At 48.0% G+C, this 27,637-nt stretch overlaps 1 protein-coding gene across 2 annotated transcripts in view; it reads left to right on the plus strand.

Annotated features, from left to right (window-relative positions):
• ESPL1 (extra spindle pole bodies like 1, separase) overlaps positions 1 to 23,311 on the plus strand; it is a 434,914-nt gene extending 411,603 nt beyond the window's left edge. For both annotated transcript variants that reach the window (XM_069230952.1, XM_069230951.1), the window contains exon 31: positions 22,653 to 23,311. In XM_069230952.1, coding sequence (XP_069087053.1) covers positions 22,653 to 22,854 — 202 coding nt within the window. In that variant the 3' untranslated portion in view covers positions 22,855 to 23,311. The remainder of the gene's footprint in view (positions 1 to 22,652) is intronic.
• Positions 23,312 to 27,637: the final 4,326 nt, after the last annotated feature.

Below are 27,637 nucleotides of genomic sequence, written 5' to 3' on the forward strand. Positions count from 1 at the left end.
TAGGCCCTGCTATGGATTCTTCACCTCTAGTGGTCCCAGCATTGTGGAAGCCTTGTGGACAGGATTTGGCTCTCTGAAGTGGTTCAAGTCTTTCAGTGATGGATGTCTGATGCCAATATTATGTATAGCAGGCTATCGTCCCAATGCTCTTCTGGAGGTATCTGCTAATGAGTGTGTCCAACTTGGTATGGGACAGTCACTGGATGAGGTGGAGAGCAGAGGTCTCTAATTTTCCTAGACACAGCCCCATTGTATCAATTCTTTGGAGCTGCATGCCATCGCCTGGTTTGAAGGTGTTTCTTCATTCTATTAATGGAAGAACTGAGAAGGTATTGACAACCACCGTGTAGTACTGCAAAAGGCTGTGCAGGGTGCCCTCTGTCTGAAGGCTTTAAGGTTCTGGTGGTGACCAGATTTTCATAAGGTGCCTCTGACTAGTGTTCACCTGGCATAGTCCCTCTAGCTTAGGGCAGCCTACTTCTATAGGTCGAGATGCCTTCAGTACAAGTGCCTCCAAACAGCAACTCTAAGGTTCAGTGTAGGAGTATGCTCCAGCTCTATACAAAAAGACAAAGTTAAAAAGAAAATCTGGCTGGATCACCTCCATGGCATAGCCTGGGAGGGGTAGATGCAATATGATGCACTGTGAAAAATATACTGTTCTCCTGTCTGAACAGAGGAAGAAAAACAATAATAGGGGGATCTCTGCATTAGTAACAATTTTACTACCTTGTGTATTCCCCATGTTACTCAAAACAGCCACATGAGGTGAATGCCATGATGTTTTTGCCCATTCGCTGGCAAATATGACTGTTTTACACATCCAAATCCCTCTAGCAAGCACAGCCTGAGACCAACTCCAGCTAGGCAGCCAAGTATGCTGTAACCCACATACCTCACACAACATACTTTGGGATCTTGCTTCGAGGTTAACAATCAGCCCTGTAAGACTACATGATTATTTGTTTTTCTCAAGGATGCACAAACTCTCACTATAAATTTTAAAAAAGACTATGAATAATTAGTGCCCTAATCTAGTTTGAGGTTATGAGATCAAGACTGAGGGGTGAAACCAGACAACTTTCACTTTCCACTTTCTAGCTAAACCTTTCTTAACATCAAAGCACCCAAATAAGTTTCCAAGATGCCTTCTAACATGCATATTTTTGCTAAATAATCAAGGTATTTCTATCAGCTGCTGTTATTTAAGAAGGTTGTAGTCTGGCTTCTTTATTGTATTCAGAGTTTCAGTTAAAATGTTTGTACCATGCAGCTTGCTAGAAGCTCCTAGGAAAATCCAAATGTGTCTCTCTGCATAGATGCCTTTGCATTGGACTTTTAGTAGTTACAAAAGAGTAGACTTCATGATTTTCATGTAAAATGCAATAAAGTAAAACATTATATAATAAACATGTGTAAATAATACTAAATTACACATGTTTATAAGTAATAATAAATCGCTATTGAAATTCAGTGAGGGGCACAAAAGCAGGAAAACACAAAGCAGAACTGCCATAGATTATTAGAGAGCATATGGTGTGGGTGCCAATGGAGTTATTTAACTCCATGAAACAAATTTGACTTATGGTCATATGAGCCCTACCCAGCACAAAGCATCAAGAAATGTACGCTCTTAGGGGCTGGGTTTCTACCCACAAACGCAATCTGCCTTATTTCTAGTACATCAACAGTGTAAAGATAAAGGCACTTCAGCCAGCAAGGCCTGCTGTACCCTTGCCTGTGGGGGAGGAGGGAGGAAGATACTTGTACACATATCCGCCTATACGGCAAATTAGATCAGGCCTCTGGGTGTTGGGTATTGTGGAGCACGAATTCAATTCACAGCCGTCTCCAAGGAAAGAACATCATTTGCATCAGGAAGTACTGTGGTTATAAATTGCTAAATCTGTCCAACTAGAGGGCCATATAAACAGTGCCAACAGCCCAAAGATATCAGTGGTTTTAATCTAATAGAGATTTCTAGATTTAGATTCCTTACTTTAGAATATTCCCCAGGCATCTGACTGGATACGGAAACTTTTGGTGAGCAGAAGCCTAGCGTGCCACTAGGTGGCATCATTCTGCTTTGCATCATCCACGCCTGAAGTGAGGTGCGCATTGCCTATCAAGGTGCCACCCCAGTTAACTGACAGTTCTTTTCTTTCAGCGTAGATCCAGCGAGAGCTCTACCCCAAGTCACCTTTTGACTGACCCTTTTTCAACCTTTTGTTGAAGGTTTTTCGTGGCTTTGTCTCCTGGCGTGAAGGATGTCCACCAGGAAAGCAGGTTTTAAACCATGCAGCACCTGTCACCATCAGATGTTGGTGTCAGACCTGCACTTAGTTTGTCTTTGGTGCCTGGAGCACGATCACAACACCAAGACATGCGAGGATTGCTGTGCCTTGCATACTAAGGCACTAAGGGACCGGTCCCTAATGCCCCTCACCAACTGACATTGACCCAACATCAAGTTGACTCTCCAACACTCCTGATCTCGGGGGGGGGGCTACGACGGTGCTGAGACCATTTGCAAAGTCGTACCCGGCGATCGTCCCACTCCAGGTTATTTGGATGTCCGATAAAGAGCACTCGAAGACGTCGAAGACGTCTGTGACCTTGCTGCGCAAGTCTTCATGTGAAGCACTGTCTCTGGGGTAAAGCCTGCAAAGGTGCCATCTCCGCTCTTCCCTGAGTTTCCAGCAGTGAAACGGGCCCCCACCCAACTGAAACATCTTCCGCCTCCAGCCTACGGTAAACCTTCTGCACTCGCTAGTGTTAACTATCAACGTACCAAAGTCATACCTGACGTGCTTTCAGGAGCTCCCTTTCATCAGAGTTGCTTGGGCCTATCCTCCCAAGAGGCGAGTCCAAATTCTTTAGGACGATACCGATTTTCCAGCCTATATCCTTGATTTCAGTGAGCTTGACCCTGAGGTTGTTGGGCCTCATGGCCTCTACATACTGTTTATAACACATGCCCATTGGCTTATGTGGGTTCTGCAGTGGGACCTGAAGTCCCAGTGGGAGCAGCATTACGGGGAACCTCAGTGTTCAGATCTCTGAGGCAACTGCGAAGGACCTGAAGTGGTGGCTAATGTAATGCAGTTGGCAGACCCCTCTCTTCCCCAGCCAGAGTTGGCTGCAGTGACACGTCACTAATGGGCTAAGGCGTCCATCTAGGAGAGGAGGGGGATCAGAGAACTCTGGTCTCTGGACTCCACATCAATTTGTTAGAGCTTCAGGTGATCCAGTTGGTATTGAAAGCCTTTCTTCATTCAATTGGGGGAAGGCAGGTACTGGTGTTTAGACAATTCCACCACTGTGTGGTATTGCAACAAACAGGGATGGGTGGGGCCGGTCATCCTCTGTCAAGAGACTTTGCATCTCTGGACATAGCTGGAACATCAGGGCATATCCTAAGTGGTTCAACACGAGGCAAGTTCTCTGAATGCCAGAGAAGACGACAAACTCAGCTGTCAATGCCTAGCAGATCACGAATGGTGACTCCAACTGCTGGTTGTGCAAGGTCTCTTCCAAAAGTGGGGAGATCCTTGGTTAGATCTGTTCCCCTCCGCAGAGAACGTGCAATGTCAGCAATTTTGCATGTTGAAGTTTCCAATGTAGCGCTTGTAGATGCTTTTTATTTCAAGTTAAGCTCTGGTCTCCTTATACATCCTTACACCAATACCACTCCTGCCCAGAGTTCTCACAATGATCAGGAACAACTGGGCCCAAGTCATTCTTGTGGTTCCGGATTGGGCATGGAGTGTCTAGTATCCAGAACTGTTGAGCATGAGTGTTGGTCCTCCAATCAGGCTGCCTCTTCGGGAGGATCTTCTGGCGCAGCAGTAGGGAAGGGTTCTGCACTTGAACTTGGAAATGCTTTGCCTTCTTGCATGGAGATTGAGCGGCGACTGCTGACAGCATTCCATCTGCCACCTGTCTGCAATGTTATCTTGGCAGCCAGGCATCTCTCCACTAAGACAGTAAACGCATCCCGTTAGAGCAAGAGTGTGCCATTGTGTACATATAAACATGTTGAACCCTCTATCTGCACCCCTTTCCTATGCTCTTTTCATTTATTCTTACCTTAGCCCAGTAGAGCTCTGCTTTGGGAAAGTTGAAAGGTTATCTTTGTGCCATTTTGTCATTTCTGCAGTTGCCAGATCAGCCAACCTTTTTCAAATCCCCTATTGTATATTAGTTCCTGAAATGTCTCTAGCAAATGTTCCCACCAGAGCCTTTTATTATGCCCCAAGGACCTCAACCTTGTTCTCATTGGGTATGTCGGAGCCAATAAAGGAAGGGCGGTGCAGAAGCAGACCATCTCACAGTGAATAGTGCTCTGCATCTAAATCTGCTGCACACTGGCTGAAAAAGCAAGCAACCCCCTTAGAGATTGCGCGCTAACTCGACCAGAGCCAAAACTGCCTACACTGTGTTAGCCAGCATAGTTCCTGTCCTAGATATCTGTCAAGCAGCAATGTGGGCTTCTTGCACACGTTTACGAAACCCTACTGCTGGAACAGTCAGGTCTGGCGTGACAGTGACTTTGCCCATTTGATCCTACAGAACGTTTTAGTGTAATCCACAATGTAGCCCCACCTCCGAGGAGGTATTGCTTGAGTATCTTTTTTAAAGTTAGAAATCTGTGGATTAAAGTCTTTATCAGATGAACAAGTTACTTACCTTTTGATAACACCTTCTCTGGTATAGACTCTAGCCACAGTTTCCTTACAACCCTCCCATCCTTCCTGGTCTGTGAACTGATTTTAGTGTAAGGGAATTGCCCTTTAAAGGGCCTTAGCTTTGCACAACAGTGATGGGGTTCCCCGTGGCTCCACATTTCGTGTGTGGAAAGTATGGAAAAGAAACTGCACTTTGGGGTGGCACATATGAAAACATCATGTATGCCATTCCGGCAAGGACGATGCTGACAACGCCACACGGAGTCAAATGATGCCACTGACCGACCGGGGTGCTGCTCACCAAAAGATTCTAGATGCAGTCTGGTGCCTGGGGGGGAATATTCTAAGGTAGTGAATCTGTGGCTAAATCGAGTCTCTACCAGATAAGGAGTTATTGAAGGTAAGTAACTTGTTCTTGAAAACTTTTTGTAATTCTAAAGACAGCTGGGGAATGGCACCCCATGTTAGACTTGAATATTAAACTCATCATGAAGCAAATTTTTGCATAATCTCACAGCGGGACGACCTCGAGTCCATTAACAAAGATGATTTTTAGCACCAGTAGGTCTAGAAGACTTTCTACCATTTACGAATACATTTTAAACATCAGAAATACCTGTCTTAGGGTTGATAGTTGTCACTGTCTATTCTTAGCCCTTCATTTTGGCTTTCACGAAGTGCTCAGTATGTTTAGGAAATGCCTAGCTTTTGAAGCTGCACATTTGTAATGTCAAAGTGCAAGTTTTCCCATTCGCTGATCAGATTTCCTTCGTGACGAACCTCAGAAGTACTGTTCTATTACTAACTTGGTTGAAAAAATTATATTGCCCCTCAGCAAAAAAATAAAATAAACTATACTCCCTTCAGCACAGTGGTTTATACTCCTCTGGACAAATCTGTTTGAATACCCAGAAGGCTTATCCATCCCAATAAAAAGGAAGGGGTTTTAGATTGCTAAAACCGGTTCTAAACATCAACGCAATTCTAAGTATTACTGGAAATGATGTCCTCTTGTATACCCTTGATTCTGCTATTTTGTTGAAGAATGAGAGCTCTTCAGGAGCTAGACATACATTGGGAGCGGGTCTCAGGACAATCAGACTATTAACTTTGAATAACTACAGAAATAAAACAATGCCTTGGAGAATGCATCATGAAATTATTTATGAAGTTTGAGGCCTTTCCATGTGCAACCAAAATTTAATCTTGCTGCAGATGTATTCAAGTGCTGGGGGTCCGCATTTTTTTTTAAAAGCTGCAGAATTTGAACCTCTCAAAGGAAAGACCTGCATATTAACATCCTAGAACTCGGGTCAGTCTGACTGGCCATAGGGACCTTTTTTTCCGCTGATCTCAAGATGGTCTGGGAATGCCTGTATTAAATAAGAAAGCAAGGAAGAACGAAATCAAAAAGGCTGTTGCAAGAAGCTCAGCTGCTTTTGCACTGGGTTTTACATCAGGAGATGGCTACTACAGTGAGCCTGTGCAGGAGCTACAAAATATAAGGGCAGACTACTAAAGCAGAAATCATGTAGACAGACAGAAATGGGAGCTGGACTCAAGCCGGAAAGAGTTGGCGTTTCAGAAGTGGACTACATGTCACCTCGATCTTTTTGCCACACTGAAAATCTTCAGATGCTATCATTGTACAAGTAGTGGTCTTCCGGGGTTCAATGGGAAGAGCTTTCAATTTCTCAGTCATGGAAATTCATGGAAATGTGTTTCTTTTTCTCTTGTTCCTCTGGTCTCTGAGGATTCTTTAGCAGTAGGGGGTGGAGGAAAACGAAACATACATGCTTATTCTTATTTCTCCAACATGGGCCAAGTAGTTTTGCTATAATCGCTGGGATCAAAATTTAGACCTTTATCTTCTGCTTTCTGTCTGAGGATCAAGGATCAGTACTTCATCACTATCAAGCCTCCCTTCTTTTGACTGCTTGGCTACCCCAGACCCTAGGGAACAGTCTCAGTAATATTCCACCACACTATAGAAAGATTCTATGTGTAGCCTAAAATTGAAGCCTTTTTACATTTGCCACTTTGGATGCATCCACTTGAGATACCCCTGTGCTTTTACACTTGTAGGAGTCATTTTAATGATAATCTTCCCTAGGTATACATTTGGCTAGTATACAGATATCCCAAGACTGCTACTGCACCTTCTTTATTCTCATTTAAATTAGCTAAGGAGTTTATGCAGAGACGTTTTCAAACCTTTTCACCTTTGGCCTAAAATGCACCAGCTTGGAAGCTAAACAATGTTTTAGGGATATTAGATTGAGAAATGTTTGATACTCTTCATAAGGCTCTTCCAGATTCTTGCATAGAAAATGGTTTCTGTCATCAGTGACATTTTCAAGACTCATTTGTGAAATTGACTTGTTCTATAAAGCCACAGTATCTAAACTTTGACAAAGAGGTGACTCTTTCTACAAATCCTTAATTCATACTCGAGGTACTAACATCATTCCATCTGAATGAAAAGATGCATTTTCCCACAACCATTTACTGCTGCAGAAAGGTGTCTGCAATCTTTAGACCTAAAGTGTTACGACTGTATATTGATAGATCAAAGGACTTTAACAAAAGTGAACAATTTGTTGCTTACAGAAATTGCAACAAGGATTGTCAGTTGCCCAAAGAGGGCATAGCATACTGAATCACAGCTTATATCTCCTGCCATAGAAAAGCTGGAAAACTGTCAGACACACAATTGGGGCAAGAACATCCAGCTAGAGGTATGCTTTCACACCTACATTCTTTGCTGGAGTGCCCCCCTTCTGGACACCTACAAAGCAGCAACCTGAGCTTCAATCCACACCTTTGTGAAACATTTTGTAGATGTCTGATCAAAAGCTGAGATAGCACAGGGGCAGGTGGGGCTGCTCAACCTGTTTCGATATGGTAAGCCTTGGTTGTGACTTTGCTTTATGCATAATATATACAGCTTTGGTCGTAATAATTCAAGCATGTGAATCTGAAGCCTCCAATGCTGGAGAAGGGTTACTTACCTGAAAGTACAGTTCTTTAGCATTGGTATCTTCCATTGGCTTATGCACCTGCCCTCCTCCCTGTTCAGGAGGGTACTTAGAATTCCTCAAGACAAGCTGTGAAAACGTGCCCCTGATGAGGGTTTGAAATCTGAGCCCTGCTACCGGATTGATAGATTGTGGGCTCCCAAATGAGATGGATTGGTCCATAGTAATCTGTGGCTGTTTTTAGTATTTCCTGCATTGGAATACTGCTGTTAACATTGGTTTCAGTGGGTTTCCAGTCTCACTGGGGAATAATTCAAGTACGTGAATATATGAATCTACTAATCCTTACAGGTAACATTTTCTTACCTACTAAATAAGTCACTGTAGCTCTGCCTATTAGAATGTACAAGGTCTGTCCTGTTTTAAATCCTTTCATCTCTTAGATGAATGCTTTTTATTCTCAGTTTGTATCACTACATATCTGATAGACTTCTAGTTGCAGATTCCTTACCTTAGAATTTCCACAGGCGTCAGACTGGTTTCAAAGATTTTTTCTTAGAGCAGTACCCTTGCGTGCCGTCTGGTGGCATTGGTCAACTCTGTGTGTGTCGTTGGCATTGTGGTTGCCGTGATGACATTGCAGTCATATATATAGGCGCCAGCCCGGTGCGTTGACATCAGTTCTTTTCTTTCTGTGCCACGCGCAGATCTGGAGAAGAGCCACCCTTAGTCACTTTTTGACTAACTTTGATGTTTTTCTAATTATTTTTGACTATTCTGGTGCGCAGAGGGATGTCACGGAAGACCGGTTTTCAAACCGTGTGACTCCAGTCACAGAATGATGTCTGACGGATCCAACCCTCGTGTGCTTGGGTAGTTTGGAGCACAACCACAACCCGAATGCTTGCTCAGAGTGCCGAGCCATGAACCTGAAGGCTTTGAGAGAGCAGTCCCTAAAGCTCATTGCGGTCCTGCGCTCGACTCTGCATCGGTCTCGTTTGAGAGGAAGGTCTCGAGACTGATTGTGAAGTCATCGCCACTCCTCCTTATCTCATTCCAGATCTTCAGGACACTCACTGTAGGAAGCCGGCCTGCTGTGTGGTGAGCACTTATGGTGTTATCACCTTATACCAGGTCCAGATATCCCCTATTAGTGAGGTGTAGGCAGTGTCTAGGAAGACCGGGTTCTCTAGATGTCGCTTTGGATGAGCAGCCAAGACTTATCTAGGAGACATGCAAAGCTTATGCAGTACCACTGTAGTCACACAGCACTCACACACATGAAAGAACCACACTGTTACAAAAATAAAGGTACTTTATTATGGTAACAGAAACACTAAAATACTGTATAGTCAATACTCCACTAGCGGATGCGTAAACACACTATTATATACCCATAAGAAGTCAGAAATGGGCACAGAAATCAATAGAAACTGTGAAATAACAGAAAATAATGGAGCCTGTATGGTGAGACCAAACCATATACTAAGTAAATGGAATGCAAAAGGCAGACTGCCACCTAAGGAAGTGGAATCTGTAGAGGGGACCTGGAGGAACTAGACACCCCAAAAGAAGAGTACTAGAGTGCCCCCCAGCGGCCAGGAGAGAAAAGGTAAGTACCTGGTTGTTCCCCAAACCCACAGATAATCTTTGTAAAAGGACTGTGCAAGACCGAAGCAAGACTGGAAGAAATAGAAGATGGATCCTGACGGAAGAGATCCTGCAAATGAAGGGGATCAAGTCCAGTTTCAGTTTGAGTGTCCGGGTTGGGGCGGGAGCCACTACCCACCCTTCTGGAGATGCAGGGGGCCAGGTTGACTGTGAAGACCAGGAGTGGGCTATGCAGCACAGGAGCAGAAGAAGCGATCCAGAAGTGATGTAATCGATGTCCCTCGTCGGAAGAAGTGTTGCAGTCCGTCAGTGGTGTGGAAAAACAACGAACAAGCCTTGGCAAAGGGAAGAGTTGCAGAGCTGCTGGGGACCAGGAAGGTCCAGGCGCGTACTCAACCGAAGGAAGGGAGACCCGGGTGACCTTCAGCAGTGAGGAGAGGCAGAAGCAGGGATGCAGCCCCCACAGGCAACTCACAAGCAGCAGGCACAGGAGTCGCAGTGAGGCCCACTCAGCACACCTGGAGAGGAGTCGTTGGAGCAGCAGGCAGGAGACTGTGCTTTGCAGGGAAGAGTGCTGGAGGCCGGGGTCCACAGAAACTGAAGATCCCTTGGAGGAAGAGCCAACAAGCCTTGATAGCTGCAAGAGTTGCAGTGCACAGATGGACTGTCCTGCAAGGAGAGGCAAGGGCTTGCCATCTCCCAAGTTAGACAGCTGGTAGAGAGGACCAAGGGGAACACTCTAGACCACCACCTGTGATGCAGGATCCACGCAGTTCAGGGGGGGGAGGGAGAGGATTCATGCAGATGGTTGCCATTGCAGTGACTCCTTCACTCCAACGGAGATTACGTCTTGTGCAGGCTGAAGACTCGTTGCCCTCAAAGGATTCACGGGCAGGAAAATGTTGCAGTTGCTAGAAGGAGCCGGAGACGGTTCCTGGAGGGTCCAGTTGCAGTCACGGTGGCCAGAAGATTAAACAATGCAGAAGAGTCCTACTTGGATCTTACATGTCAATTCTGAGGACCCACCGAAGAGGGAGACCCTAAATAGTCCAGGAAGAGGGATTGGTCACCTAGCAGAGTCACCACCTATCAGGAGGGTGCTATGACATCACCTCTCTGACCTGGCCACTCAAATGCTCCCAGAAGCCTCTGCCCACCTTGGATTCAAGATGGCAGAATCAAGTGGCCACCTGGTGGAGCTCTGGGCACCACCTCTGGGGTGATGATGGGCAGGGGTGTTGTCACTCTCCTTTCTGTTGTCCAGTTTCGTGCCAAGCAAGGCTTGTCCCTGGACTTGTGCAAACTGGTTTATGCAAGGAGGGCACCAAATGTCCCCTTCAAAGCATACCTGTGGCTTAGGGAGGCTACCCCTCTCAAGCCATGTAACACCTATTTCCAAAGGGAATGGGTGTTGCCTCCCACTCCCAAAGGGACATCCTTTGTTCTTCCTTCCTGGGCTTGAGCTGGTCAAGCAGCAGGAGGGCAGAAACCTGTCTGTAGTATGGCAGCAGCACAGGCTGCCTGGGAAAAGCCTGCAAACTGGTAGGAACAAAGCTGGGGGTCCTCTAAGGAGCCCCCAAAGTGCATGGAATCATACAATCAATACTGGTAACAGTATTGGGATATGATTCCGACATGTTTGATAGCAAACATGCCCAAGTTCGGAGTTATCATTATGTAGCTGGGCACAGGTAGTGACCGGTGTCCAGTACACAGGTAAAATGGCTTACCGCACTTATAAAATCTAGGAAAACTGAGCTGAAGTTAATAGGGGCATTTCTGCTCATGAATGGGTTGACCTCACACACACAGGTACTTGCACTTTACCCTCTGGTCTAGGAGGGCCTACCATAGGAGCGACTTAAACTGACCTGGTGCAGTGACCTGTAGTAAAAGGGTGCATGCACCTTTTCACACAGGCTGCAATGGCAGGTCTGCAGACACATTTTGTGGGGGCTCCCATGGGTGACATAATACATGCTGCAGTCCATGGGGAACCGCTGGTGCTCCAATTTCCTAGGTACTTGGGTACCACATACTAGGGACTTACATGGGGGCATCAGTATGGCAATTGTGGGGTGTACCAAGTCAAGAACAACCAGATTTAGAGGGAGAGAGCACAGTCACTGGGGTCCTGGTTAGCAGGATCCCAGGGAACCTAGTCAAAGCACACTGACGGAAGGGAAAAAGTAGGGGTAACCTTGCCAAAAAGAGGGTACTTTCCTACATTCGGTTCACTAAAAGAAATCATCGAAGAAGGCCAAACATTCTTAGGTTTTGCCCAGTTTCTCGGCTGATGCAAGGTGGGAAGAGCGTCGATGCTCTAGGCCTCCATCTGTGGAGCCTACTTCTGGGTCTGCTCCGCACCTCCCAGACTTTCCAGAAGCTGGAGCCACCCCTGCCCAGTTGAGAGAGTTTTATGAGGCCCTGTGCCTTGTCTTTGGGCAGACTGACCCCCTACGGCACCTTTTGGCCTGGGGGATTTGAGGGGCTCCTCTGGTTCTTTGCCAGTGGCTTCAGCGCCAGCCACTGAGGGCACCTCCGGATCAGTTATAGAATCAGTGCTGATCGTGCCAACATGACCTTCCCCGGTGCCGGCAAAGACGTTGACGCTCCTGACGCCAGTTAGGCCCATAATAGATGTCGACCCAATCCTTATCCTGAACAAGCCGGATTGGCGTCTCTCGACACCGGATCAGACTTGGATGGGGTTTTCTCACCCCAGGTTGGATTCTGACCCTTTGTATTATGGATATGAATACAGGGAAGGTTATGAGGAGTTGCTGGACCCTCTAGAATACCAGCTTGACACCCCTGAAGGGGACTGGACACGGCTGAAGGGGAATTGGCAAGGCTAGTGGTCTCGATACTTCTCCAGACGCTAGCATGTTTTCTTCCCCTACCGTTGCTGCGGCAGAGGGAGCATCATATTCTATGGTGATCAGTAGGGTGGCTGAGGTCCTCAGCCTCCTTCTGTGGTGGTCAGGACTAACCTTAACTGAGGTGCATCAGCCTGGGGCTGCTGAACTCCTTTTGCCCTTTAATGAAGCCCTCACGGATATCATTCTGTTTACCTGGTCCAGACCCAGCACAGGAGCTCCTGTAAATAGGACAGTCACCTGCTGTCATTGCCCTGCAACGAACATCCCTAAATTCCTGTCTCAACACCCTGTGCCTGAGAGCCTTGCCATCCAGGCTTCTTCCTCTTCTGGTGCATTTCCATCTGCACCCCCAGACAGGGAATCAAAAAGAGTTGATCAGCTTGGGAAGATATTTTCTTCCTCCAGTCTGGGATTGGGGTCTGTGAACACTGCATGACTCTTCGGCTGCTACACCCATTCCTTATGGGATGTGGTCGCACAGGTGTTTCGCCGCAGGTCCCAGAGGAGGCCCGGACCATCATTTCCTAAGCCATTGGTGATGGGAGGGATGTGGCCAAGTTCACGATCCGTTGTGGGTTGGATACGACCAACACACTTGGTAGATCGGTTACATCGATGGTGGCCTTACAGCACCACGCCTGGTTGAGGGCGTCTGGCTTTTCGAGGGATGTCCAACCTTCTCATGGACATGCCTTTTGATGGCACTGCCTCTTTGGAGACAAAGCAGACTCTGCACTTGAGCTTTTTAAGGAGTCCCAGGCCATGGCTTGGTTCCTTGGCCTTGCTGCAGCCCCTCACCCTGCACAGTCTGCTTTTCGTGGCCACAGAAGGGGCTCCCTTTCACATCTTTTCCCTACCATCCACCGAACTGTGCATGCTACTCAGCCACTGCATGGCCTTGGATGCGGAATCCCACGGGCTTGTGGGTCAGGGAGCCAGAGATCTGCCAAGTCCAACCTGCTTCCATCGCTGCCTCCAAACCCTCCTAGTCTGTCGCCCCATCCCAGACCAGTGAGGGGAGGCAAGATTCACCATCATCTGCCCCACTGGGAATCCATCACAACAGGTGGGTGTTGCAAATAGTCCAAAGGGGCTGCTCCCTCCCCTTCGAGACTACACCTACAAACATGCCACCATCATACAACTGTTTCTCTGAGGATCATTTGGCACTTCTCCGTATGGAAGTTGCAGCTCTCTTGGCCAAGGGAGCCATAGAGAGGGTCCCTGCGCCAGAAGTTGGTTGTGGTTGTTATTCCCGCTACTTTCTGGTCCCCAAAAAGGACAAAGGCCTTCTCCTTATCCAAGACTTTTAGGCCCTTAATCTGTTCCTCAAAGAAGTTCAAAATGCTCACCCTGGCTCAGGTCCTGTCTGCCTTGGACCCTGAAGACTGGATGGTAGCGTTGGACTTGCAGGATGCTTACTTCCTCATACCTTCCTGCCTGCCCACAGACGTAACTTGCAATTTATGGTAGGTCCCGAGCGCTTTCAATTTGCTGTGCTCCCCGTTAGCCTTATCAGCGCCTCTCGGGTGTTCATGAAAGTGATGTCGGTGGTCGCAGCTCATCTGCCCAGGTTAGGGGTTTTAATCTTTCCCTACCTTGACTGGCAGTTGAAGGTGAGCACGTCCCAGACTGTCGTCTCCCACCTCAGACTATAGTGAACCTTCTGCCTTTGCTGGGGTTCCACTATAAATGTGCCAAAGTCACACCTGACTCCCTCTCAAACGATCCCCTTCATCAGAGCTGTTCTGGACACAGAGCGGTTTCTGGCTTATCCCCCCTGAAAAACTACTTTAGGAAAATCAGGCTATGATACTGATGTTTCAGCCTTTGTCCTAGATTTCGGTGAGACTGACTGAGGCTTCTGGGCCTCATTGCCTCCTGTATCCGGCTAGTGACACATGCCAGAAGGCGTATTCGCAGCATCAGGGGAATCTTTCCGACATTGTCCAGATCTTGGAAGGAACTGTGCAAGATCGCAAGTGGTGGCTTTCGAATACGGATTGGGTCAACAGGAGATCCCTCTCCCATCCAGAGCTCACTGAAGTGACAGATGCATCGCTCCTAGGATGGGACAGCCACATGGATGAGGCGGAGATCAGAGGCCTCTCTCTTCGACGGAGTCTGGGCTCCACATCAATCTATTGGAGCTCTGAATGATCAGGTTTGCATTTAAAGCATTCCTTCCCTCTCTCAAAGGGACAGTGGTGCAAGTGTTCACGAGCAACACCACTGCCATGTGGAACTACAACAAGCAATGTGGAGTGGGGATGTGGACTCTGTCAAGAGGCTGTGCGCCTCTGGACATGGCTGGAACACCAGGGCATAACCTTAATGTTTCAACATCACACGCGCTCTCTGAACGCCAGAGCAGACAAACTCAGCCATTGATGCATGGTCCATCACAAGTGGCATCTCCGCTCTGAGATTGGTCAAGGCCTCTTTCAGCAGTAGGGAGAGCCTTGGTTAAATCTGTTTGCCTTCGCAGAGTACACGCAATGTCAGCCGTTTTGCAAGTTTCCAAAGCGGCACTTGTGTGGAGCCGCTTTTTGTCTTGAGTGGAACTCAAGCCTCTTTTACAACTTTCAGCCAATACCACTTCTACCCGGAGTTCTGAAGTAGATCAAGAACGGCCGGGCCCAAGTGATCCTTGTGGCTCCAGATTGGGCACGAAGAGTTTTGTACCCGAGCTCATGAGCATTACCTTGGATCCTCTAATCAGACTGGCTCTTCAGGAGGATCTTCTGTTGCAGCAGCAGGGGACAGTTCTTCACCGGAACCAGTCCAGTCTCTGCCTTCTGTGGAGATTGAGTGTCGACAGCTGACAGTTTTTGACCTTCGGCCTGACGTCTGTAATGTTATCTTGGCAGCCAGGTATCCCTTCACCAAAATGGTATACGCCTGTCGTTGGCACAAATTTGTGGCACAGTGTACCAACAAATCTGATTCCCTTTATGCGCCTCTCTCGATGAGGTTCTACTGTTCATCCTCTCTTGCACAGCAGGGCTCTGTTTGGGCACCCTTAAAGGCTACTTCTCTGCTATCTCGGCCTTTCTTGGATTGCCAGGTCACCCTTCTCTATTCAGGTCTCCCATTGTGGGGAGCTTCCTTAAGGGACTTGCCCATTTGTATCCACCTACCCTGTTCATAATGCCCTTGTGGGAGCTGAACATGGTCCTTACCTACCTTGTGTACCCCTTTTGAGCCACTCCATAACTGTCCCTTGCGGCTCCTCACACTAAAAACTGCTTTCCTGATAGCCCTCACCTCTGCTCACAGAGTGAGTGAGCTTCAAGCCTTCGTCGAAACCACCATTTTTATCTGTCCATCCTGACAGTGGTGCTTCATACCAGGGCTGCCTTTCTTCCTAAGGTTGGTCCGCCCTTTCACGTAGGCCAATTTATCACTTTGCCTACCTTTTACACACCCTCACATCCTTCTCATGAGATGGAGAGACTCCATCTGGATCCAAAAAAGAGCATTGGCATTCTACCTCAATCGTACCAAAGACTTCTGGGTGGACGATCAACTCTTTGGGGATATGTGGGTGCGAAGAAGGAACAGGCAGTGCAGAAGCATACTGTCTTGCGATGGGTGGTACTCTATCAAAATGTACTATGCTTTGGCAAAGAAAGAGCCACCTGAGGGCTTGCGTGCTCACTCCACCAGAGCAACTGCTGCCACCACAGCTTTAGCACGCTGAGTTCCTGTCCTGGACATCTGCCAGTCAGCAACGTGGGCATCCCTGCATACGTTCACTAGACATTACTGCCTGGACAGTCAGGTTGAGAGAGACTGCTACTTTGGTCGTTCGGTCCTGCTGGACTTTCTAGTATGATCTTGGTTCGTGGCCCACCACTGAGGATGGTATTGCTTGGGTATTCTAAGGTAAGGAATCTGCAACTAGAAGTCTCCAGCAGATGAACAAGTTACTTACCTTTGGTAAAGATTTATCTGGTAGAGCCATATTCTAGTTGCACATTCCTTACCTGCCCTTCCTCCCCTCACTGCGAGCTGCTTTCTGGGGCCAGAGGTTCCCTTTTCAGGGCCCTAGTTCTGGTGCAGCATTCTCCATGTTCTTCATGGCTCCGCGCTACTGATGTGGAAAGTCGTGAAAAGAAGCTGACAGCCCACCAGGGTGGCACCTATGTATGAGAACGACATCATCACAGCAACCACAATTCCAACAACTTGTGTGGAGCTGACCGGCGCCACCTGACTGTGCGCAAGGGTACTGCTTGAAGAAGAAATCTCCGGATCCAGTCTAACGCATGGGGAAATTCTAAGGTAAGGAACAGAGAATGTCTCTACCAGATAAATCGTTACCCAAGGTAAGTAATTTGTTCTTTAGTATGATGTAAGATTAACTAACCCTTTTTGTTGCTGTAGCAAAACTCAAATACTGTCATTTGTAACTTGAACACTTTTTAATCAGTATTTTAGCTCTTTTAAACTTGAGTTTTATTTGACTTCAGGCATCAGTCGCTGTGATGACATCAGGAGTAGTACATAGATGGCGCTTCAGCGCAGTGACGTCAGTTCTTTTTGTTCCGCCGCACGTGCTGATCCGGAGAGAGCTACCATGGTCTCTTTCGACCTTCTTGTCCACCTTTTTTGTCGCGTTGAGATATCCCCGAAGACCGGTTTCAAGCCGTGCAAGGACGGTCACCACATGATGTCGGTGATGGATCGGCATCGGGTCCGATTGTGTTGCCTGGAATGCGGCCATGATCCAAAGTCATGCTCCGAGTGCTGGCCTATGCACCCGAAGGCCTTGAAGGAGCAGTCCCTCAAACTCCTGGCAGCCTGGTCCCAGTCTCCCTCGAGGGGAAGGTCTTGAGACCGCTTGTGGAGCCACATCTATTCTTCTTCCTCTAAATCTTTGGGCCAAGGTAAGAAGAAGTTGATGCTGTCCTGTCACCCTTGAACTTCACCCCGTCGCTCGGATGATGTGACGCAGGAGGAGCATCGATGCTCAAGGCCTCTGTCTTCGTAGAGTGCTTCTGGGTCCGCTCCGCACTTCCCCGAATTTCTGGGAGTCGAAGCGACCCCTACCCAATTGATGGAGTTTTAAGAGGCCATGCACCTTATTTTTAGGCAGGCCGACCAGGATACACGGCACCTTCGGGCCCAAGGGGTTCGGTCCGGGGCGGCCTTCTGGTTCCATGCCGGTGGCTTGGGCTCTGGCCACCGAGGTCCCTTCCAGATCCACTCTCCGATCCACACCGACACTGGTCGTACCACTGAGACCTTCACCGGCGCTGGTTCAATTGTCGATGCTCCCGACACCGTCGGTGCCCACCATTGACCCGATCCTCATAGTCGGATGCCATCTGTCTTCGATGGGGCCTAGTCACCCCAGGTTGGATTCGGACCCTTTTTCTTATGGGTACGAATTCGGGAAAGGATTGAAGGGGTCCCTGGACCCTTATGAATACCAGGATGACCCTAATTTGGACTGGGCACAGGAGTTTGGTAAGGCCAGTGGCCTTGACACTTCTCCAGATGCTGTCTCCTCCTACCGTGGCTACGGCGGAGGGAGCAACATATTCTATGGTGGTCAGTAGGGCAGCTGAGGTGCTTGGCCTTGAGTTGCCTACTGTTCAGGTCATGTCAAATCTCCTGATGGAGGTGCTTCAGTCAGGGGCTTCCACATCTGAGCCCTTTTTACCATTCAATAAAGCCCTCACCGATGTCCTCTTGGGTACTTGGTCTAGACCCAACACAGGGGCTCTTGTAAGCAGGACTATCGCACATCGCCATCGGCCTGCCCTGAATGACCCTAAATTCCTGTCCCAGCACCCCATGCCTGAGAGTCTGGTCATCCAGGCTTCCTCTTCCTCAGGCGCCTTCCCTTCCGCACCCCCAGATAGAGATTCAAAAAGGCTGAAACAACTTGGGAAGATGTTTTCTTCCTCCAGTCTGGCGCTGCGGTCCCTGAACACCGCATGCGTTTTGGGCCGCTGTACCCACTCTGTGGGGGTACAGTCGTGCAAGTTCTGCTGCAGATACTGGAGGAGACCCGTGCTATTGTCTCCCACACTATCACCGATGGGAGAGATGCAGCGAAGTTCACAATCCGATGTGGGCTGGACACGACTGACTCTCTAGGCAGATCGGTTGCGACGACAGTGGCCTTTGAGGCTCAACGTCTGGTTGCATACTTCTGGTTTTTCGGGGGATATCCAGCAGACTTTTATGGACATGCCCTCTGATCGCTCTCGTCTCTCTGGAGACAAGGCAGACTCTGCTTTTGAGAAGTTCAAGGACTCCCGGGCTATGGCTCAGTCCCTTGGCCTTTCCACTGCCCCTCACCCCCATCAATCCGTCTTTCGCCCCTTTCGTAGTCCAGGAAAGGGCTCCCTGTCGCGTCCCCATCCCAGCCACCATGCCACCCATGCTGTTCAGCCGCTGCATGGCCAGGGACGCAGAATCCCACATGGATGTGGGACAGGGAACCAGAGGTTTACCCAGTCCAACCCTTCCCCCACTACAGCCTCCAAACTCTCCTAATCCATCTCCTCACTCCGATCCAGTTGGCAACAGGATTCGCCGTCACCTGCCCCGCTGGGAATCCATCTCTATAGGCAGGTGGGTTTTGCAGATAGTTCGAAGATGCTACTCCCTCCCCTTCGAATCTGCCCCACCAGCCATGCCTCTAGTCAGCCATCTTCCGGAGGATCATTTTGCGTCTTCTCTGCCAGGAAGTCGCAGCTCTCTTGGGCAAAGGAGTTCTAGAGAAGGTCCCTGCGTCAGAAGTAGGTCTTGGTTGTTGTTCCCGCTACTTTCTGGTGCCCAAAAAAAGACAAGGGGTTACATCTTATCCTAGACCTTCTGGACCTCAATTACTTTCTCAAGAAGGAGAAATTCAAAATGCTCACCCTGGCTCAGGTCTTGTCTGCCTTGTGCCCAGGTGACTAGATGGGAGAGTTGGACTTGCAGGACGCTTATTTCCACATTCCCATCCTGCCTACCCACAGATGTTACCTGCAATTCGTGGTAGGTCACGAGCACTTTTTCAGTTTACCGTGCTCCCCTTCGGCCTTACCAGCGCCCCTTGAGTGTACTCTAAAGTGATGGCAGTGATTGCCACTCATCTGCACTGGTTAGGGGTTCCAGTCTTCCCCTACCTCGACTGGCTGTTGAAGGCGGACTCACCCTAGAAAGTCATCTCCCACCTTCAGACTATGGCAAGCCTCCTGCACACTCTGGGGTTCACTATAAATGTGCCGAAGTCACACCTGACTCCCTCTCAGACGTTCCCTTTCATCGTAGCTGTTCTGGACACAGTGCAGTTTCGGGCATATCCTCCCAAAAAGGGAGTCCAAGATATTTAGGCTATGGTTCTGATCTTTCAGCCTCTGACTTGGGTTCAAGTGAGACTGACTTTGAGGTTGCTGGGCCTCATGGCCTCCAGCATCCTGCTAGTGACATATGCCAGATGGCATATGCGGGCTCTGCAGTGGGACCTGAAGTTCCAGTGGGTGCAGCATCAGGGAAATCTCTCCGACAGGGTCCAGATCTCAGAGGAGACTGAGAAAGACCTGCAGTGGTGGCTTTCGAATCTGCATTGGGTCAACGGCAGATCCCTCTCCCTTCCCCAACCAGATCTATCCATAGTGACGGACGTGTCAGTTCTGGGATGGGGCACCACGTGGGACAGGTGGAGACTGGGATCCACATCAATCTTCTGGAGCTCCGAGCAAACAGGCTTGCTTTGAAAGCATTTCTACCCTCTTTCAAAGGAAAAGTAGTGCAAGTGTTTATGGACAACACTACTGCCATGTGGTACTGCAACAAATAGGGCAGAGTAGGCTCCTTGACCCTTTGTCAGGAGGCTCTAAGCCTCTGGACATGGCTGGAACATCAGGACTTTATCCTAGTGGTGCAACATCTGACGGGCTCTCTGAACCCCAGAGCAGACCAACTCCTCCGTCGATGTGTAGCCGATCACGAATGGCATTTCCATCCAGAGGTGGCCCAAGATCTCTTTCAGCAGTGGGTAGAATCTTGGTTAGATCTGTTCACCTCCGCAGAGAACACGCAATGTCAGCTGTTCTGCACATTGGAGTTTCTAAGGTGGCACTCGCTCAGAGATGCTTTTTGTCTCAAGTGGAACTGCAGACTTCTTTACGCCTTTCACCTATACCACTTCTGCCCAGAGTTCTCAAGATAAGGAAAGACCGTGCCCAGGTGATGTTGCTGGCTCCAGAATGGGCATGGAGAGTATGGTATCCAGAGCTATTGAACATGGCCACCGATCCTCCACTCAGACTGCCTGTTCGGGAGGACAGTTCTCCACCCGAACCTGTCTAATCTCTGCCTTCATGCGTGGAGATTGAGGGGCGGCAGTTGATGGCTTTTGACCTTCCAGCCGCAGTCTGTGAAGTTATCTTGGCAGCCAGGCGTCCCTCCACCAGAACAGTATATGCCTGTCGTTGGCATAAATTTGTGGCATGGTATACCGACAAATCTGTTGATTAACCCCCCACCCTTCTTTCTGAGGTTCTTTTGTTCATTCTTTCTTTAGCCCAACAGTGCTTTGGGCACCCTTAAAAAGGGTATTTATCGGCTATTTTGTCCTTTCTTTGGTTACCTGATCAGTCCTCACTCTTCAAGGTTCCTATTGTCAATTGATTCCTTAAAGGTCTCACCCATTTATTTCCTTCCACTACATTTATCATGCCTCCGTGGGAACTCAATCTTGTCCTTAATGTGTGCTCCCTTTGAGCTGATGCACAGTTCCCCCTTTACGGCTCCTGACTTTCAAGGCCGTCTTTCTTGTTGCCATCACTTCTGCTTTCAGAGTAAGTGAGCTTCAAGCTCTTTCTTCAAAGCTCCCATACTTGTCTGTACACCCTGACAAAGTGGTGTTGCACCCTAAGGCTTACTTTTTTCCCAAGGTTGTTACACCTTTTCATTTAGGCCAGTCCATCACCTTGCCTACTTTTTACGCATTCCCACTTCCTTATGAGTAGGAGAGACTCCACTGTCGAGACCCAAAATGAGTATTGGCGTTCTATCTAAATCGTAATAAAGATTTCCAGGTGGACGATCAAGTTTGTTGGATATGTGGGTGTGAAGAAAGGGAAGGAGGTGCAAAAATGTACCATCACTCGATGGGTACTTCTTTGCATCAAGATGTGCTACCCTTTGGCCAAAAAGCAACCCCCTGAGGGCTTGTGCGCTCTTTCCACCACAGCAACTGCTGCTTCCACTGCGTTAGCACGCAGAGTTCCTGTCCTGGATATCTGCCAGACAGCTACGTGGACATCCCTGCACATGTTTACTAAACATTACTGCCTGGACAGTCCGGTCTGTCTGTACAGCTGCTTTGGTCGTTCGGTCCTGCTGGACTTTCTAGTATGATCTTGGTTCACAGCCCACCTTCGAGGATGGCATTGCTTGGGTATCTATTCTAAGGTAAGGAATCTGCAACTAGAAGTCTCTATCAGATATACATGTTACTTATCTTCGGTAACAAAATATCTGGTATAGACATATTCTAGTTGCAGATTCTTTACCGGCCCACCCATCCTCCCCGCTTGTGAACTGATTTCTAGGGATAGGGATTCCCCATTCAGGTCCTTAGCTCTGGCGCACCAATCTGTGTTCTTAGCGGCTCTACGCTTTGGTGTGAAAAGTCGTTAAAAGAAACTGACGTCACTGCGCTGAGGCAGCGTCTATGTACTTCTCCCAACGTCATCGCGGTGACTAAGACGCCTGCGGATTCGACAGACGCCACCTACTGACGTGCAAGGGTATTGCTTGAAGAAAAGATCTCCGGATCCAGTCTGACGCCTGGGGGGGAAATTCTGAGGTAAGGAATCTGCAACTAGAATGTCTCTACCAGATATTTCATTACCGAAGGTAAGTAACTTGTAAATTAAGTACATATAATCCAGAAGATGAGGTGCTGAGGTGCAGATTTATAGAGTTAGGAGACCTTGTTGGAGTCTGATATTGTGATTCTGTTTCCCCTGTCTGGGCCCAATTCTTTCTTAAACTTTATACATACTGTGTTAAGCATAACTTTAATAAGCTGTGCAGTAAAAAAAAAGAAAAGAAAAAAAAGCACGGTCTCTGCTGTGGTATGTGCCTCTTGGCTCTATGTTCCTATGCCCTATAGTAGACGGCTCAGGAGTCACTACATGTTTGTTACCACACACAAGGGTCACTGCTTTAAATGTGTTGAAGTTTAGAATGAAGTATACCCTATGTCCACAGGGGATGCTTGCATTCACATTACAGTGGGTGGAAGCTTGCCCTATTTCTTACTCTGCTGCTACCCGTTATTTCTACTTGGATTTGTAAAAGAGTAATGCTGTAGGTTTGCAGTGTCTGCTCATCTTGTTCCTGTTGCGTCTAAGAATGTATTTGCCATCTGATCTTTGGATAAATCTTGCACCGCGTGTATTGCAATCTGTATTACCCATGCACATAAAATGCTCTGCACATGGCCTACCAAGTTTAACATATGCTTTTCTTGACAGTCCTCTCGTTTTGGGTAATTTGTGGGACGTAACTGATCGCGACATAGACCGGTACATGGAGGCGTTTCTTAGGGGCTGGATAAAGGCTGGATCTGGAGCACCCATGCTGCCATACATTACACAGGCGCGACAAGCACCAAAACTGAAATACTTGATTGGAGCAGCCCCAATTGCCTATGGGATGCCAGTTGCATTGCAGTAGCTGACCAGCATGTCAGCTGCATCAAGGTGTACAAGAGTGCCTTGTGAAATCAGCGGACATATGCAATTGTTCAGTTGCAAATTAAATGATGTATTGAATCAAGACTACTGAAAGCTTGGTTCTGTATTTTGAAAGTCTTACACCTCTGCTTTTAAATGTATTTAACTTATTGGACTATTAATTGCACAGTTCACCTCATTGTCCTTTGGGCCCAAATAGCTCTCTAAACCACAAGGAAAATGTAAATGATTCATATATATACAGCTGCAAATACCACTGAATTTTCATGTAATTGTTGCTTTCTGTATATTTTTTTAGCACAAATCTGAATTGCATATTTTTACACTTTTTTTGGTCGAAGAAATGTATTTATAATTTTGTAAAATTTGTGTACCATATGTCTTGAATGCTAGTCTCCTTTTCATATTGAAAGTTACATAATAAATATATTGTGACAATCTTGGTGTTCATCTGCCATCTCTTTTATACTGTAATTGGATATGAATTAATCAGGTTAAGTTCATTTGAAACCTTGATGTCTCCAAGTTGTTTGAATTTACCATAACTGTGTTCCTGATGAATACTTCTAACTGTAGATTCTTCACCTTGTGACTGAGTCGTCCCCTAGGCATCGGACGGCCTGTAAAACTCATGTTCGCCATTAGAAGGTGTTGTGCAGCTCTGCACCAATGTAGTTCCCCTCTGACATTTACGAGAACGGCAGCAGTTAAACCCCACCCAGGCTCTCCGACATCAGTTCCTTTTTGTCATGTCTTCAGATTTGGACCTGAACCTCTACTCCTCTCCTCTGACAAATTATTTTTCAAATTTTTCTTTCTTCAGATGTGCAACGGAAATTTTAGCTCCCAAAATGACCGGGTTTAGGGCCAGTTAGGATTGTGCTGTATTACATGGTATGGTTGTAAAACCTTTAGCTCAACCCTAGGTATCTGTTTTCAAGCAGCAAGGCTTAAACAAATGAACTAGTGTAAAATATTTAGAAGCACCAAACAGTGAAATGAAGCCATGCAACACGAAGGAAATCCGACACTAATTTATAAAAATAGATTTTTTTAATGACGTTTATTTAGTCGCCAAATGAGCAAAATCCACCAAAAGGTTCTGAAGATATAGATTCTTGAATAAAATGTAAATATCACCTGTCTGATAGACTTCTAGCTACAGATTACTTACGTTTGAATTTCCCTAGGCGGTAAATTGGATCCAAAAGATGTTTCATGAGCAGTACCCCTGGGTGTCTGTAGGTGGCGTTAGTTGGCTCCATGCAGTAGCATTCGCACCAGAAGTGGCATCCGTGCCACCTATATAGGCACCCCCTAGGCATGCTGACGTCAATTTGTTTCTTTCCTAGCTAGTTTGCGCTGATCCAGAGAAGAGCTTTGTCGACTTATATTTTTTTAGGTTTTTCCTCCTGGTATGCTTAGGGTGTCTTCGAGGAAGACAGGAGTTATACCGCGTAGCACCTGTCACAACGCCATGTCCGTTACTGACCCACACCTTGTGTGTCTGTGGTGTCTGGAGTGCGACTGTGACTCCAAGTTGTGCCCCGACTGCAGGGCCATGACACCAAAGTGTTTGAGGGAGCTGTCCGTGAAGCAGTTAGCGCCCTCTCCGGCGACTCCGCAAAACTGTTAGTCCTCGTTGAGAGGAAGGTCATGGGACCGCTTCAGGAGTGCAAAGTCCTATTCATCCCATGCAAAGTCATTGGGAGACTCTCTGTTAAGAGGCACAAAAAGCACAAGAAGTCAGTGTGCTTCATCTTTTCCTCATCTGTCAGCCAGCACAATGAAGTAACATCGGCGTTCCAGGCACAGCTCTTCACAGCCTGCTCCAGGACCAACTCTGTGACACCCGGCTTTTCTGGAAGCCAAAACAACCCCTGCTCTACTTGATGGAGTTTTACAAGGCCATGGCCTCGTCTTTGAGTGGACCGATCACTCCAGAGTGGCTTTGGGCCCCGCAGGGTATTGGGGTGGTGGGGGGTATTTGATTCCATGCCATTGACACCGAGGGGCCCCCATGGATTCGATCCAGACCAGTACCGGTCGTGCCAACACAACCTTTTCTGACAAAGGTCCTGACATCTGTGCTCCTGGTGCCGCCTTCCCATTTGGATCCCCAAATCCAACACAGAGCCAGAATGGAGTCGACCGACTCCTATTCCGGCACTGACAGGACCTGTGTGTTAGGTTGGTGCCTCAGCCTTATTCAGAAGGATTAGGCCTCGAGGAAGGAGAGGGGTCATTGGACCCTTTAGAATGCCAGTCAGGTCAGGATTTGGACTTGAGTGAGAAACTGGGTTATTTCCGCCAACTGTATACATCTCCAGATACAAGCAAGCTTTTTCTGCCTACCATTGCTACGGAGGAGGGAGCTACTTATGCTGTGGTGGTGAAGAGGGTGGCTGAGGTCCTGAGCAGTGAGTTGCCACCCGTGGCAGTCAAAACTAACATCTTGATGGAAATGCTTCAGGCCGGAGCTTCCTCTTATGAACCCCTGCTGCCTTTCAATGAAGCACTGCCAGATGTCCTTCTGCGAACCTGGTCCAAGCCTAGCACAGGGCTTCTTTCAATAGAACGATTGCCTACTGCCACTGCCTGCACCTGGGGACACAAACTTTCTCATCCAACACCCCACCCCAGAGAGGTTGGTGGTCCAAGCTTCTACCACCCATGGCGTGTTCCCTGCTGCATCCCTGGACAGGGAATGCAAGAGGCTGCATAGCTTCAGAAAGAAAATGTTTTCTTTCACCAACCTTGCATTGCGATCAGAGAACACTGTATGCTTATTGGGACGCTATTCACACACACTGTGGGACATGGTTGCGCAAGTGTTAATACAGGTCCTGAAGGAGTTCTGGGCCATTCTCTCCCAAGCATTCATGGACGGGAAAGACACAGCAAAGTTCACTATTCGCTGTGGTTTAGATACAACCGACTCGCTGGGCAGAGCGGTTTCCATGACACTGGTGCTCGGACACCACACCTGGCTGAGAACATCTTGCTTTTCAGGGGATGCCCAGGCTTTCCTAATGGACATGCCCATTGATGACAACAGTCTGTTCCGAGACAAAGCAGACTCTGCGCTGAAATACTTTAAGTACTTCCGGGCTCCAGCCAAGTCTTTGGGCCTACCGTATCCTAGCCACCGCCCCGCTCAAACTTCCCAGCCCATACATGGGCACTGTTCTCTCCTGTAGGAAGCTGGCCTGGTGTGTGGTGGGAACCTATGGTGTTTGCGCCTTATTCCAGGTTCAGGCAATCCCCGTCAGTTAGTGAAACTGTCTATGAAGTCAGGGCTCTCTAGTGGTAGCTATGGTGAGCAACCTAGACTCATCGAGAAGGACTATAAAGCAAAAGCAATATCACATTAGTCACACAGTAACTTATCTCAGATGATAGCACACAGACTTGCAAAAATAAGGTACTTTATTACAGTAATACTGAATTAGATTATTTATTGGCAGTCCTCCAACCGGAGGTAAGAACATACTATACACTGTAAGTATTAGGAATTAGCAGAGAAAAACACAAGCACTGGCAAGAAACAGCAGAACATGGCTAACACCCTATAGGGGAGCCAAACCATTTACTAAAATAGTGGAATGCGAATTTAGGTCCCCCAACCAAGGATGTGGAATAGTTAGAAGGGAGCTGAGAGAACTCTGGACCCCACGAGATGAGTACTTAAGTGACCCCTCCAGCGACCAACAAAGCAGAGATAAGTTACCTGGTCTTCCCAAAGACTAACAAGGGGCTTAGAAAAGGAAGATTGCAAGACCAGGACCAGTCCAGTGGAATCCAATGGTGGATAGCGGAAGAGAACCTGCAAGAAAAGTGGACAGTCCAGTCCATGCTGGAGTTTCCAGGTGGGTCAGGAGCCACTGCCCACCCTTCTGTGGATGAAGATCCATTTCGATGAGGGAAGATGATCAGCTGTGGAGCCCAGGAGCTGCAGGGGTGTCCTTGGAGTCGTATTGATGATGTCCCATGCCAGTTGCTAGGTCGCAGATGGTCAGTGGTCAGGAGGCCCACCAACAAGCCTTGGCAAATGTAAATCTGGGCATACGAGGATTTGCAAAGAAGAGGACCAGCAAGGTCCAGGGGACTTGACCCTTGGAGGGGAGTCCGGGCTGACCCTCAGCAGTTGGAAGAGCCAGCAGAAGCAGTTGTAACCTCCAGTGGCAGCAGGCACAAAAAGTTGCAGTCAGACCCAGTCAGCATACCTGAAGAGGAGTCCCACATCGCTGGAGCAGCAGAGGAGAGACTGTCTTTGCAAGGGTGAAATGCTGGAGGCTGAGGCTGCTTAGAGCCTAAAGATCCCTTGGCGCAGGAGTCAACAAGCCTTGGTTACTGCAAGAGTTGCAGTGCTCAGGGGTACTGTCCTGCAAGGGCTTACCGTCTCCCAAGCCAGTCAGAAGGCAGAGAGACCAAGAGGACACCTCAGAGCCACCACATGTTAGAGGATCCACGCAGTTACTGTGGAGAGCAGATCCCAATAGACGGACTTCGCTGCCTGCAAATGCAAGGGAATGACTCCTTCAGTCCAAGGGAGATTCCTTCTTTGGTGCAGCTGAAGTCTTGCCAACCTCAGAGGATGCACAGCCATGGAAATGTTGCAATTGCTGGAAGGAGCTGGAGAAACAATTTTGCAAGGCGAGGTAATCTCGGGTGTTGCAAGCTTGTTTGGTTCCTGTGAAGTACAGCAGCTGTTCTGGTGGCCAGGAGCAGAAGTAGATGATGCAGGAGTCCTGGTAGAGTCT

The sequence above is a fragment of the Pleurodeles waltl genome, chromosome 4_2 (genome assembly GCF_031143425.1).
Source record: "Pleurodeles waltl isolate 20211129_DDA chromosome 4_2, aPleWal1.hap1.20221129, whole genome shotgun sequence".
Taxonomy (NCBI): domain Eukaryota; kingdom Metazoa; phylum Chordata; class Amphibia; order Caudata; family Salamandridae; genus Pleurodeles; species Pleurodeles waltl.